Source organism: Leptidea sinapis, chromosome 15 (assembly GCF_905404315.1).
Source record: "Leptidea sinapis chromosome 15, ilLepSina1.1, whole genome shotgun sequence".
NCBI lineage: Eukaryota > Metazoa > Arthropoda > Insecta > Lepidoptera > Pieridae > Leptidea > Leptidea sinapis.
Genome location: NC_066279.1, coordinates 5,303,077 through 5,318,270, shown reverse-complemented (window position 1 = coordinate 5,318,270; position 15,194 = coordinate 5,303,077). Strand labels below are relative to the sequence as shown.

The 15,194-nt window shown below is 32.2% G+C and overlaps 2 protein-coding genes across 3 annotated transcripts; both read right to left on the bottom strand.

The window, feature by feature from the left end:
• Positions 1-420: 420 nt before the first annotated feature.
• Positions 421-5,212, bottom strand: LOC126968273 (uncharacterized). Of its 2 annotated transcripts, none has more exons than XM_050813169.1 (3): positions 5,104-5,212; positions 3,468-3,618; positions 421-776 (listed from the first exon to the last, which is right to left on the bottom strand). In XM_050813169.1, exons 1-3 carry the CDS (start codon positions 5,177-5,179, stop codon positions 437-439), a joined length of 567 nt encoding a protein of 188 aa, XP_050669126.1. In that variant the 5' UTR covers positions 5,180-5,212; the 3' UTR covers positions 421-436. The 2 variants fall into 2 exon arrangements, with proteins under 2 accessions (XP_050669126.1, XP_050669127.1); XM_050813170.1 differs by having other exon boundaries at positions 3,504-3,618.
• A 2,559-nt stretch (positions 5,213-7,771) lies between these two features.
• LOC126968277 (larval cuticle protein 1-like) lies at positions 7,772-14,956 on the bottom strand. The gene is made up of 4 exons (XM_050813173.1): positions 14,790-14,956; positions 10,239-10,353; positions 8,446-8,611; positions 7,772-7,963 (listed from the first exon to the last, which is right to left on the bottom strand). Exons 1-4 carry the CDS (start codon positions 14,805-14,807, stop codon positions 7,786-7,788), a joined length of 477 nt encoding a protein of 158 aa, XP_050669130.1. The 5' UTR covers positions 14,808-14,956; the 3' UTR covers positions 7,772-7,785.
• Positions 14,957-15,194: the final 238 nt, after the last annotated feature.

The following is a 15,194-nucleotide window of genomic DNA, read 5'->3' as shown; positions in this document are numbered from 1 at the left end:
AAATAATCATATATTCAGTGAGGGTTTCGGAATAATTGTCGATAAAATGTAGCTCAGTATTAAGTAATACGTTTAGATATATTTGCAATGTGCCTTGATTACTAATTCTCTGACTTTTAGGAGAGTAGATAGTTAAGCGAAAATTTAAACATTGGCTTATTTTCTGAATATAGCAGATAATCGACTATCAATGCCTTTTCATTGACTTATTTATGTGCATTAAATGGCCTTAGCTTATACCTCCAAAGACTCTCTATTAGAATTAATCATCTCTAATATTACAAGTATAGTAGGTACGTAAAAAACTATGTTGTTCGTTTGAAGGGTAGGAGGAAAATAGATAGAATATGATGGATAGGAGGAATATAGAAGGAAAATATAAAGAGTTTTAAATGTTTTTAATTCGTCATAAATCCTCATTTATATATTATACAAATCAATAATTCTCGCTGTAAGTTACAGATTTAGAAGGATTAATAACGTTACGAATTTTCCTATTGTTATTCTTATCATAATAAACACGAACTTTCTCTTTGGTGTATTTACCCTCAGGTTGCAACTCATTTTCCACGAACACTTCATAATCAGATTTTTTATCTGATCTTCTTTGGTTTTTATCGTTATATTTCTCAAATTCTTCTTCGGTTGAAATATACGGCGATGATTCTGTTATTCTTTCACTATCAGCTTCAAATAATTTAGAAAATGAAGAATATCTTACATCAGCTGGATATGGTGTGCCCGATTTAAATATTTTAACACTTTTCAGTTCCACACTGGAAAATATAGTCTTTATTATATTTACAAATAATTCATTCTTTATAACATTTTTTTCAGGTGGTAAATGATTATTTACAACAAAGGTATGATGTAGTTTTTAAAATTTCTTAAAAATTATATGTTCTAGCATAATATGATTTTTCTATTTTGTTATTGTTAATTTTCTTACTGGACTTCACCTACAGTCAAATGAGTTCCACACACGACCGTTGAAAGTTTTATAATTTTTTAATCTCGATAATAGAATGCTAGGAAAGAAGGTAGTGGGGGGTGCCAAAACGACAAATAATGCAAAATGCATTATTTCCGAAAAGTATATTTCTTAAGACGCATTTTAAAAAGAGGCTGCTAGAAACTAATTTGGCCGCCATTTTACAAATTAAGTGCCAGACCGGAGCTGCTTACGAGAGGATATTCTAAATTAATTTTTGACAAACAAGTGAATATTATTTTAATGCGGTTATTCCTGGCATTAACAAATCCAGCAATTTTGCTGTCGTTGTTGTGTTGTTGTTATGGACTTGACTTACATGACGCTGTTTGGTTTTACTACAAATTATTCAAATGCTACTGAGTGTGAATTGAAATAAATATCAATAGAACGAACATGATATTCTGATTTCTTTTAATCTAATTATTTTTATACTTAGCTAAGTGACAGATTTTATTACAAAGTGACTATAATATAGAGGTTACCAGATTCTATGTTTCGTCTTTATTATGAACACAGCACAGTTATGAAAACAGTGATTAAAATCCAGTTGATCACGGATTACGTATTAAGATATCAACTAGAATACGAGAAATATATTGCTGATATCAATACTTTAAAGAGCGGTTTATTATTATTGGTTTTCCGTTTATAAAATATGCAACTAAATTTCCCACTAGCACCTGTTTTCGCCCATACATTCCTCAATAGGGTCTGGGAGGTTACCCCTCCCAGACCCTATTCGCCCCTAACGAACTAGAAGTTAGGCGAAATGTCTACCTGTATTGATATTTGTGTTAGGGTCATCGTTAACGTGTTTTAGCAATTTTATTTCATTAGCAATCGTATTTTACCAAATAAGTGAAGGTTGGCAACGTTTCTATTAATATGCTTTTACAACAAGATCAAATAATAAAATAATAAGAACAAGATTAAATAATAAGTTATATTGTACGATATTACATTGTAACAATATTTATTATAGAAAAAAAGAAAGAAGCGATGCGAGTGCACTCTTGCGCTCGTTCTTTTCAAGCCTGAGACACACTTTTTCGAATGGGTAAGCGATATCACATCCAACTTTAAAAATATTTGAATTTGAATTTATTTGGTGTTACAAAAGAGTATAATCACTTTCCTGCCGCCTTTTTCTTTTATAATAGACTTCCAGACTATGTTCTTTTTTTTTATGGAATAGGAGGACAAACTAGCGTACGGGTCAACTGGTGTTAAGTGATCACCGCCGCTCACATTCTCTTGCAACACCAGAGGAATCACAAGAGCGTTGCCAGCCTTTAAGGAAATGTTCAGACGTTGTCTCTTAATAAATTCAAAAGTTTTATTAAAAATCATCTTATTATTTATATATATTATCATAAATCTTAACAGGGTCTAGATTATTATTATACTTGAGGGCAAAAAAAATACTGGAAGAGTATCTTGCACTGTTTTTTCTCTCTCAGAGCGCCATTTATTTCCGAAAGAGTGGTAGTGTTAGTTGACATCAAAAATAATTCCCAAGGATGCAATTTTTAAAACATAAATAGCATTTCATGGTATTTTTTATGCTGAATAAAAAATTGTCGAATCAACACCTACTGCTAGGTTCCTAAGTGATAAAATCTGGGATTCATTTTAGTAACTGATGATGTTGAACGGCCATGTCGTGTGCTAGAAGTCTCATACTCTTAAATTGGCATCAAAAATCTTGATGAAATTTTATAGGCAAGCTTTAGGTTAGCCTAGCCAGTGATCCTTTCAAAATGGCTGGCACCGCTCCTGTGATTCCTTTGCTGTTGCAGGAGGGTGTGAGCGGAGGTGAGTACTTAATACCACGTGTTGTTCAGAATGCTCGCTTGTTCTCCGTTTTTATGAAATTAAAAATAAAACTTTTTTTGGCATTGTTGTTTACTATTTTATAAGAAATGTGTCCCGGTGAAAAGAAATCCAAAACTGAATAATGGGTAAAAAATTTGATCTCAAAGTATACTCGCTTTAAGCGTATATATGATAAACATTTTTCACCTAATCACATCACAATATTGTTTTCTTTAACTGTATACAATTTCTTTCACAGTAAAAGTCAAGTAGATTAAAGTAAATAAAATATTATATAATCGTTGACAAAAACTAAAAAACACGCTAAAAGCACAAAATTAGGTATTCGAAAATTTCCTAATATTAGATAAATCGGTTAAAGATAATGGTTTTAATTCAAAATTAACATCATTTTCTGCCTCATCGACTTATCTTTTGCAAATGATATATATTAACAAAAATCTTATTTTGCATATTGAATAATTTTATCAAATTAATGTATTGTCATCGGTCCTCGATAAATTTACGAAGTTTGAACTAAAACTGGCCCTTTAAAGTGGGTCAAAGTCGCGCCCAAATGAGTCGGTTACAAATAAATATATGTACATACAGATGAAGCTAATAAAAAGCGTGTAAAATACGAATTCTATTCTCTAACCCGTAACTCGCGTCATCAGCAAAATATTTCACATACACAGGAAATCCGTCTTTGTCCTGATACATATACTTTCCAATTACGCTTCCATTTGGCATTCGCTTCTCATCTTTATATTCAGGTTTATATTCAAAACTTGGATTGGTAGGATGAGCTGACAAACAAAGATTGAATTATTAATTTCATTTAAAATTTTACAGGCATTCTGGTAAACTACATATGGAGTACTGTTCAAAAAAATAAGTAACTTCAGGACTCAAAATGAATAATTTTGAAATAAGTTAGAATATAAGAAAGAATATGTGCCTTTTAGTACGATCTGAAAGAGCATAGGTTTCTTTACTTATAGATATAGACCAAAAGCCTAAAATTATAATTTTATAATTCCTGTCCTCGGTGTTCACTAATACCACAAAACCTCATGACATCCAGTTGGTACCTCCACCAATACTTATTGATATAACATTACGAAAACTTTATAAAATATAGTTTATACTCTATAATATTGAAAAATTGTTGTTTATTTATTAAAAGATAATAATTCCCTATGGATCAAAGAATATATTTCGACTAGTAATGCTAGTTTTGCACACCGTCACAAAGCGACGATGTGACATCATCGACGATCAGGTCCATAATATAACCGGGTAGTATCTACATCACATCCCCAAGACCTATGCCCAAAATCCTCAGAGGCCTCAAGTGGTGAGGCCTGTGAGGGCTTTAAGGCACCTCGCTCTCACTGTGGTCATGGCCTCACACTCAAACGGGATATGTTTAAGGGTCGCCTCTTGGGAGAATCTTGTTAGGCTTGATTCACTGAATTCAATTTTGGCTAGAAGTGTCCCCTAAGTTTACAATGTCCAGAAACCATCGTGGGTTCGTAATTGGCTCTTGGCAAAGTCTATACAAAGCCTTAACTACCTCCAATTGTAGCAACTTAGGAGAAGCTTAGCTTGCCTATGACCTGGTAACAAGAGCCAATGATAAGCTGCATATAAATAACGATAAATCTAAATATATCACATGATTTTCTCTTTAAGTTCATTTCTTTTATTTTTACAACAGTTAAAATAAAAAAAATTAATTAATTTATACTGCCTATATTAACTAATTTTTAACCATAATTAACTATAATTCAAAAAATTACTAGTAGCTGTTACTCCAGGAGTCAATAATGTTGGGGCTACTGAAAACGAGTACTACATTGGCGCCACCCCTATGCAGCTTTTTACAGAGTTAAGTGACCATTTGGTGACATTCACTGCCGCACAGTACTTAATTTTTCGCTTTTAGTAATAAATTGTATTATTTAATTTGTTTTATTAGTTCTAAGAATTTATTACGCAATCTGAATTGTAAAAACAAAAAAAAATTAAAACTATCATTACGTGGAAGCGTACCAAGAATACTGGCAGCATTACCGCGTTGGATAGCAAGGCTGATCCGTTGACCGAAATAGCTGCCAGCGCATGGTTTTCCAGTAGCCTTATTGAGGCGCGAAGATAGTATTTTGAACATTCTCCGCGCCTCTGGGCCCCACGGGCCAAGTGTCTCGACACCAAACGGCACAATTTGTTATTTAATAATTGTGTTATCAATATATTCTATTATTATGGCATGATACGTTAATAATTACCAGTAATAATTACAGCATATATAGTGAAGAAGTAATATGTAAGCAGCTTCAAACAATAAATATCAAAAACTTCCATTATTATAATATGCTTTTCAGAAACTACATTCAAGATGTGCATGACAATGTGTCAGAAATCACACAATGACTTAGAATATTAATAATATTAATATTATAAGTATAAAGAGTTTTTATAAGCGTCGAAGTAGAATATATACATGTAAATAAAATTGGAGTGTCTAATAATATCAATAATATTGAAATAACCATTTTTTACTACATGTATATGAATACACCAAAATAATATTTTTTACAATTTTTATCTGTCTGTCTGTCTGTTTGTTCCGGCTAATTTTTTAAATGGCTGGACTGATTTTGACGGGACTTTTATTGGCAGGTAGCTGATGTAATAAGGAGTAACTAAGGCTAACGTTTATTTCAGAAAAAATCATTAATTTTAGAAAAATATAGTAATGTTGCAATGTCCAAGAAACGGTATAACTCTAAAAATAATTTATGTGATTTTTTATTGAATTTTTTATTGAAGGCTACATAAAAGCATAGATCATTTATACGTCTAGATAGACTATGACAGCTGTGAAATCGTCGAAACAAATTCAGGTTGATAGTTAAGCTCTATTGTGATAAATCGCACGAAAATTAACACAAAGTGAAACACAAAGCCTGGCCTGTTTTCATCTGTTTTCTAGGAGCAAGAGGCTTCATCTAGACGAATATAATTATCTTAGCATAAAAGTTATCGTTTTCATGACTTGGATAGACATGTCAAACAGGACAGACTTTATCAGAAATCATGGTCATGCTATTCCCATAGACTTAAATATACAGGCGTATAGACGACCTGGCTGTTTACGTCTTGTCATTCAGAATCGGTTCCAGTTAAGATAAATGCTGTATCTCGTTTTGAGTTATTCTTCACTATTGCACGCTTCGTTCGACTTTACGCTAGTAAGTAGTACACATCGCCAGAATTTATAGCTATTCTCCGGCTAACGAAAGCTGAACCTAGCAAAAGGCGATAAATTAAAAAAAAACTTCATATGGTATTAATACCAACTAAAGTAGTAATAAATAATTTTGATACTTTTCATATATTTTTTTTTGATAATTCCTTAACAGTTATTATGTAGGTAATGGTTTTGGTATTTCAATTTTAAACAATCATTTATTAAGTAATTCTTGTACACACATTATTGAGACACGAGTTCTTTGCAGTAAAATGTATTAACATTATCACTTCAACGTGCAAAAGCATCAAATTATAAGAACCTAGAGTAATGAAGGAGTAACAAATAACTAAAATGCAAGAACTTTGATATTGTCATCTAATTTACAAAATTCTCGAGTCATGGTGTTAATCTTTGAACTCCTCCGAAACGGCTTGACCGATTCTCATGAAATTTTGAGTGCATATTGGGTAGGTCTGAGAATCGGACAACATCTATTTTTCATCCCCCTTAATGTAAAAGTTTACACGAATTTTAATTTTTTTAATTTTATGACATTTTTTTTTAAATTTGATTATGAGTCAGTATTAAAAAATACATACAACTTCAAATTTTCACCCATCTACGATCAACAGTTACTTTTTTATCGCGATTTTAACATCGGCAATACAACGTTTGCTGGGTCAGCTGGTAATTATATATTATTTATTTTTGCCATTCCTATAAATGGCTGGGTTCAGCTTTCATTAGCCAGACTCTATACCCCACGGGCCTAGAATTGAAGTATTTCTCACAACTGTATTGCAAAGGGCTTCATTACAATGATTGCTCAATTAAAAATACTTATTGGGCAAAATTTTATGCTTTTTGCACAATTTTGTACAAGAATGTGCAAAAATTTCTATTGTTACGCATTCTAATTTTCATCTTGTGAAATGTAGCAGTTTAGGCGCATAGCCGGCCGCATACAAAGTAATGCTAAGTATAAGTCTTTGGTCAGCTACACTCAAGTATAAAGCTCAAAGTATTTGACATCCACTATTCGGGGAACGGCTCGATCAATTAACCTTGCATAAAAGTTAATGTGATGACCGAAAAATCGAATATTGATCTACAAAATAGATTGCTGATTATTCGTTACCAGAATAACTTTACCAGTGGGAGGCTTCTTTGGACAGGATCCCATGGGAGCCACAGCGGCGAATTATTAATAATGTGTATTATGTTTTTCAGCCTGAAGGGTGCCGTAGCTACTAAAATTACTGGGCAAATGAGACTTAACATCTTACGTCTCAAGGTGACGAACGCAATTGTAATGCCACTAAGAAATTTTTGTGTTTTTCAAGATTCTTGAGCGGCACTGCACTGTAATAGGCAGGGCATTTCAAATACCATCAGCTGAACGTCCTGCTCGTCTCGTCCATTATTGTCATAAAATAACTTCAAATATTCAAGTTTTTTAAACAATGGTCTCAACTATGTACAATACTTCTTGATATTATAATATATATAGTAAAAACTATCAATACTTAGAAGTGACCTAATAATAAATATACCTTTTATTTCACAATTACGAAAATATTCCCATATAAGTATTAAATTAATATTTAATGGTTTAATATTATAGCCATCGGCACATAAATCGATAAGATTTCATTTTTCAGCAGTGGGTAGATTTAGGTTTGATATATACAAGGAAAAGGTTATTTATAATTATTTAATACAATAAATAATTGGTAGGCGGTTGTAAATAATTAAATTTTCTTCTTTCTAAAGGCTTTGGTTTTGAATTATTTCGCTTTGGAGGTCTTGTCCAGGATACTGATGATTCTGTGGGGGGTTCGTCGATTATTGGAAGCGAATATGTCTCCTTAATAAGCTTCTCGCTGGCAACTCTGAAATGTATCAAAATTGTTTATTTTGAGTCATGTCGGAATGTCAGTGCTATATGAATTACAGTCCATGTAATTCAGTTACATCCAAAATCAGGTTTGTAGAAAGTCATGCTCGCTCAAAAGATAAAATCCGCTTAAAGGATGCGATGGCTGGTCCATCATTTACTTTAAAAGGAATTTAAGATTTATAACAAAATTGTTTAATTTATAATATTAAAGTTAATTTTATATTAATAACTTTTAGCTAAAGTTTCCAATGTAATTCTTGAAATGTATTTAATCCTTTATACTTACAATATAGGTACTAGCATGTATAAAAACAAAGCGTGCTCTTGCACTCTGTCTTTGCTTTCTCTTGAAAAGGGCATCTCTAATGACGATACAGCAAGATAGAAAAGGTAAATGAATATGCTCTTACTCCTGCGCTAAATATTTTAAAAAGACACATTCGAAATGTTTCTCTTGACGTTACAATATAATACCTGTATCCTCTTTCATCGGCTATATAGTTGTATCGACGAGATTTTCCTAAAGCATCATTGTAGCCATAACTTCCGACAACTGTTCCATTAGGGTAGCGTTCTTCGGAACGAAACTGCTTATTTCCGGAATCTGGGTCGAATATGTCATATCCAAAACTATATGTGCCTGGAACATAATCATGACATATTTTTCTGTGGTCAAGTATATAATTTTTACTATACTTTGAGTATTTTTTATCCCCGCGCGTTGAGATAGGGACAGGCCGCCATATTAGTGACGTCATGACCAGACAGCAGGCAGGTTATTATAACATGGTTCTGATGAATTCCGTTCCATGAACGATGTATCGCGTTCAATTTGATTATTTCACTAGCGGGCGCCTGCTATTTTATCCGCATATATTTCTGCAAATTATTTCTATTTACTTATTTTTTTTTTTTTGTAAGCCGATTGAAATGAAACAACCACTAAATATTAAAAGCCATATGATTCTCAATAATAGAAACACTTACTAGAATATTAAGGATTAAATAATACTTCTTTTCCATATAAATTGGCAAGAATGTTCTCCTTCAATGGAGTGATAATGAAATTATTTGAGAAATAACTACAGGTAAATTACTATCGAGACGTTTTTGCATTTTTAGTAGTATTTGTATATTTACAGGAATTCCAAACTTGAAATTTAAATTTCCTTGTTCATTCAGAAAATAGAGGTTTATTATATTTTGAAGGAGAAAATATACTGACAATTATAAGTCAATGGTGAAAATTATAAATAATTATTATATTTACAAACATTGCTGTTGTGGTCTGACTAATTGGTTTTAGTAAATAAATGAATGAATTGATTTTATTTGCGGTTTATTCTTATGGTTTATTCTTCTGTGCTATTATTATTAAGTTATTATTGTTTCCGGGACGATACGACATGGGTACCTACAAAAAAAGTGACACCTTCCTATGCTTCCTCTTGTGTTGCCAAAGAATGTGGGTGGCGGTGATCACTTAACACCAAGTGACCTGTACGCACGCTTTTCCTCCTTTTTCCGTAAAAAAAAAGTAATGAGTAATTTCAAGGTACGGATGAGACTAGATATGATATCAGAACAAATTACAGTTAATACGAATAATTCATCGTCTGAAAGTGAGGATTAGGATAAGTGGAAAATATATTAGGAGTTGAAGAAAATTAAAAAAATGTTTAATATCAATATTTACAATGTTGATACTGTTATTAGTTCCATATAAAGTACCTGGCTATAAAAATTATAGAAAAAATATAAAAGTATTGGTTTATTTATTTATGTGCTGACCAATATTATTATGGTATTATACTTTATATATACGTCCACACACATAAATGCAAAGTTTCGAAAATAATATACCTGTACATATTTAAAGATAACATGCAAATACAGGTAATCGCCCCTATGAAGCATTTTTCTATATCGCGGTCTGCGAATGGTTCCGCGTTATAGGAAATGCCGTTGGGGATATTTCCCTATAACCTGTTCTTCCACCTATAACGCGTAATACTTATAAATAATTCATAAAATTTGACCTCCCTCGCTGCAGAGGGTTTTACTCAAAAATACAAATATATATATATATATATATTCAAATCATTATAAATGTCAAAGAACAGAAATATGTATGTATCGCGTTATATACCTGCCCCTGTTATACAAGGCATTGAAATCACATTATATGAACACGCGGTATGGGGGATTAGTGTATTTGAACATGACAATAAAATTGTCAATGTCTGTAATTAAAATAATTATCTTACCATCAGCAGCCTGATAGAAATAACTGGGCATTTGCGCCGCTAAGCTCAAGCGTGGTTCTCTTGCACTAGGCGCTAATGAAACTGGTCTCCAAATTAATACAACCATGCATAAGAACTGAAATGAAAACATAACAATATTTTACTTCAGTAATAAATGATATTTATAATTATAAAGGTATTATACATATTGCGAATAATCCATTCAAATTCAAATCAAATATTTTTATTCAAAATATGATTCAAAATCACTTATTGAACGTCAATATATATATATACATATATATAATTGTAATTTAATTTTATTATATCTATATAAAACAGAAGAAGCCGTCTAAATTCCTTGCGCCTGTTCTTCTCAGCTCTCAAGCATATGTTTTCGAATGAAATTTGAATTTTTACGTTACTCAATGAGTATGAACAGGTTGTAGCCCAGTTTAATGATAATATTTTGCGTGGAGCTATTCTGCAATATTCAGGTAATATTCTTGCAATAATCTTCTTTTAAACACCAATCTCTTTCAACATCTAGTCTCATCTAGTTACATCCGTAAGAATTGACCGTTCACGTATAGGTTTATAAGCAAGTGTCGAAAAATATTGCAAAATTTTTCGAGATCGAGAATTTTTATGCGGATTTTGATTTCTAAGTTGGATTCTTTATAAAGATATAGGAATTTTTTACTTGATGCAAGCGTCTTTAGAGGCACTAAACATTCCAATTAAGTTTCATGATTAGAGAAAAATTCGAAGTGAACAGAATCGTTTGGGCGAATCCCAATTATATTTCGCCTATTTCTGCCGTGAAGCAGTAATGTGCAAACGTTACTGTGTTTCGGTCTGAAGCTAGTGAAATTACTGGGGAAATGAGACAACATCTTATGACTCAAGGTGACGAGCGCAATTGTAATGCCGCTCAGAATTTTTCGGCTTTTCAAGAATCCTAAGCGGCACTCCACTGTAATGGGCAGGGCGTATCAATTACGTCCCGTATTTTCATAAAAAATATATATATAATACTCTAATAGCTTGATAAATATTATGAGTATTGATTCTCAGTTACATATAATATGTGGGATCATTAAGAAAGTAATTTATGTGATAGTAACCTTTACAACAGAAACGTTTTTTAACAACTCTTTTGAATTTCGTAATATAATTGTTTTGAACTTTTTCTGGGATCTTGTTGTAAAAGCATATACATCGCTCCACAAAAGACTTACTAACTCGACTGAGCCAAGTAGTAGGCATTATAAGTTTATGTCTGTTCCTGGTCTTAACATTATGGTTATAACATTTTTTTTTATGGAAATAAGGGAAGAATAATTGAGAGCAAAATTTAAAGAAATTAACATCTTGACTGTTGCTTCTCAATATATTCTTGATAATGTAATGTATGTTCATGGGCACATAAGTGAATTTGCTAGAAACTGTCATAACCATAATGTTAACACCAGGAACAGACATAAACTTATGATGCCTACTACTCGGCTAAGTCGAGTTAGTAAGTCTTTTGTGGGGCGATGTATATGCTTTTACAACAAGATCCCAGAAAATGTTCAAAACAAAAGTATTACGTTATTCAAAAGAATTGTTAAAAAACGTTTGTGTGGTAAAGGTTACTATAACATAAATGACCACAGATTGGGAATGGAGTGACCGCCCTCAGGCTATTAAATAATAAGTTTAATTGTACAATATTACTTTGTAAACATATTTATTCGATGAAAAAAAAGGCCCGCTGAGTTTGTTGCGCCCATTCTTCTCAGGTCTGAGGCATTCATTTTGGAATGGGTGGTAGTTTTTGACTTTCAATAAGTGATGTCACATCCAATTTTGAATAAAAATATTTGAATTTGAATTATTTGAATTTGAAGAAGACGATCAGGACGTTCAACTGATGGTAATTGATACGCCCTACCCATTACAATGCAGTGCCGCTCAGGATTCTTGGAAAACCCCAAAAAATCTGAATGGCACTACAACTACGCTCGTCACCTTCAGACATAAGATGTTAAGTCTCATTTGCCCTTGCAATTTCACTAGCTACGGCGCCCTTCAGACCAAAACGCAGTATTGCTTACACATTTCTGCTTCACGGCAGAAATAGGCGCCGTTGTGGTACTCATAATCTAGCCCGCATCCTGTGCAAAGGAGCCTCCCTTATTATTCTTTTAAATTACAATACAACGGCATAAAGTTCATTGCCTAAATTTATTATAGAAAAATTCTGACTCTAACGAACCCATTTCCTATATTTTACTCATCATTAAGCATTAAATCTCAAATCAAACAAATCTCCTACATTTAGTCTGAACACAGAGTAAAATGAAACAGATGATTATTACGAAGATCGTATCAATTTTTTTCTATATTAACGTCAGCTTGAGTAATGGGGCGCATTAGTTCTTTGGCTGATCCCCTGCGATACTTCGTATTTAATGCTTATGGCATGCAATTTGTATCACGATCTTCAAAGCTTCCGACATACATATACATATATAAACCGATACGACATAAATAGTTATGTTTTTAACCGGTTTCCTAATGGCCTGTATTATTTGTGTGTATCTGCCTATTATAAAAAATATATAGCGACTAGGGTGCGATATAAACATGATATATTCTCAATATAATATCGTGGTTCTGCTGTAAGTAAAATAAGTTTTGTTTATTTTAAATTTATTATATAACCAGCTGACCCAGCAAACGTTGTTTTGCCACATAAATTATTTTAATTAACGCCCCCGCAACCCCTCTTAGGGGTGGAATTTCGTAAAATCCGACTTAGCTGACCTCTACTCGGTGAAAAGAATATTCCTACCAAATTCAAGTCTTTAGCTCTAATGGTTCCAGAGATATCTTAATGAGTGACTATATACGAGAAAATCTATAAAAAAAAATAATGTCGCACAATTAAAATCTAAAATTTATATGTAGGTATGTAATATTTGCATGTGGTCGTTGCCTGTCAGTGCAATAACACTTATATTTAGATTTATTTAGAATAACATTTTATCTAATTAGTTAGTGCTTATTCTGTTGGCGATGCTAATAAATAAATAATTAAATAGTTACCTAGTTAGTTTTAGGTAGTTTCCTTTTTTCAAAAGTAAAATTTATGTCTTAGTTAAATAATAATTTTATTCTAAGAAAAATTAAAAAAAAAAAACGAGCAAGACTTTCCGATAGATGTCAAGTAATACACCCTTTCTACAATGTAGTGCTGCTAAGGATTCCTGATTGACTGATTCGAACACACGACCGAAGAAAAACAAAATATTCATTTATATAAAATTGTTAAACAACGAAATAATCGAGAAATCACCGTTCTTGTAACGCTAGCATTCGTTCGTAACGCTCTCGTCACGTTTTCAACAGCTTACTCCTCAAGTGAAGCGTGCGTAAAGATGTTTTACTTGGAAAAGGTTAAAAGGCCACTTTTGTACCTTAATAGCCAGCACCCTGTTCAACACAAAGTTTCCCAGTAGTAACTGGTGCTATTTAAAGTATTAAAATACGTGTTCAATTATTTTTAAACTTATACAAATGATTTAAGTTTTCTTTAGTGTTAATTCCGCCAATATTTGTTTTTAAAACAATTCGACACGTGTTTCGCCTCTACACGAGGCATCCTCAGGATGTGTTGTCTCGCCAAAATCTGGCACGAGACATAGACATAGTCTCGTGGCGGAATTAACACTAAAGAAAACTTAAATCATTTGTATAATTATGGATTTCCGCAAAGTAACGCCTAATTCAATAATTTTTTTATTTTTAAACTATAGTAGTTTCATTTTCATATATATCAATCAGTCAGTCTCAAAGACTGGGATTGCCTGAACTCACAGAAGTAATAATTTTCTCATACTTAGTTATTCTTATTAAAGTTTAGCACCATTTATCGCCTAGGAGGTGGTAAATTTGGGATTTTGTTTAGATATTATTAGACAATAAAAATATTTGTAAACAATCCAGTTATATTAGAAGTTTCTTAAAACGATTAAAAATATTTTATTTAAATCTGTGACATACGAAAAAAAAATAATAATACCTTTATACTCTTTGTTACCCATTATTATGACCATATAAATAGCTTCAAAATTTAAAGCAAATTCAAGAAGGCTTTTAGTTCGTATGTATTTACTTTTTTTTAATATTTATGAAGGCAATGTTTTCTTAATAATTTTAAATATTATATACAACAAACATTACTATTTTTTTTTTAATATTTTAGATTGTTAACAGAACACAATTTTATGACAATGAGTACTTGATGCATGTTGTCTTTATCTCTGAAAAGAAGAGCTAATTTCCACATTTAAATTAAAAAAAATATCAATAGCATGTCATACAGTGTAATTATCTCTTAAAATTAGGAAACAGTTACATTTAACTATGGGTGATACTGATAAACTAAATATTTAATAGACACATTTTAATCGATAAATAATATAAAAACATATTTTATAAACTACGATAATAACAACATATTTTTGTTACAATAAAAACAAATTGCCTCTAAACCAGCTCATAATAATTCAAACAACATACCTTAGCCATTACACCCATCTTGCACGGATAAACAATACTATTTTCACAACAACCATACAGTGTTAAATACAACAGCCATGAACGAGAGAGCTCTCTTTTATGGACCTCTTCTTTTACTTGTATTCGGAGAAAAAACCTTTGGTTACCTACGTGTCTCGTAAAGATAGTGGGTGAAGGCAATTTCGTCCATATCCGCACTATACTGATGTCATGCCATTAGCAACAACTGGATAAGGAATGCCTGTTAAGCGGGGTACACACTGTATACTGTATTACATATCGCAACTTTATTTTTTTTTTATATGAGAGGGGGCAAACGGGCAAGAGGCTCACGGGATGGGGAGAGGTGAGGCAACCGCCCATGGACATCCGCAACAACAGGTGTGTCAAGAAATGTGTTGCCGG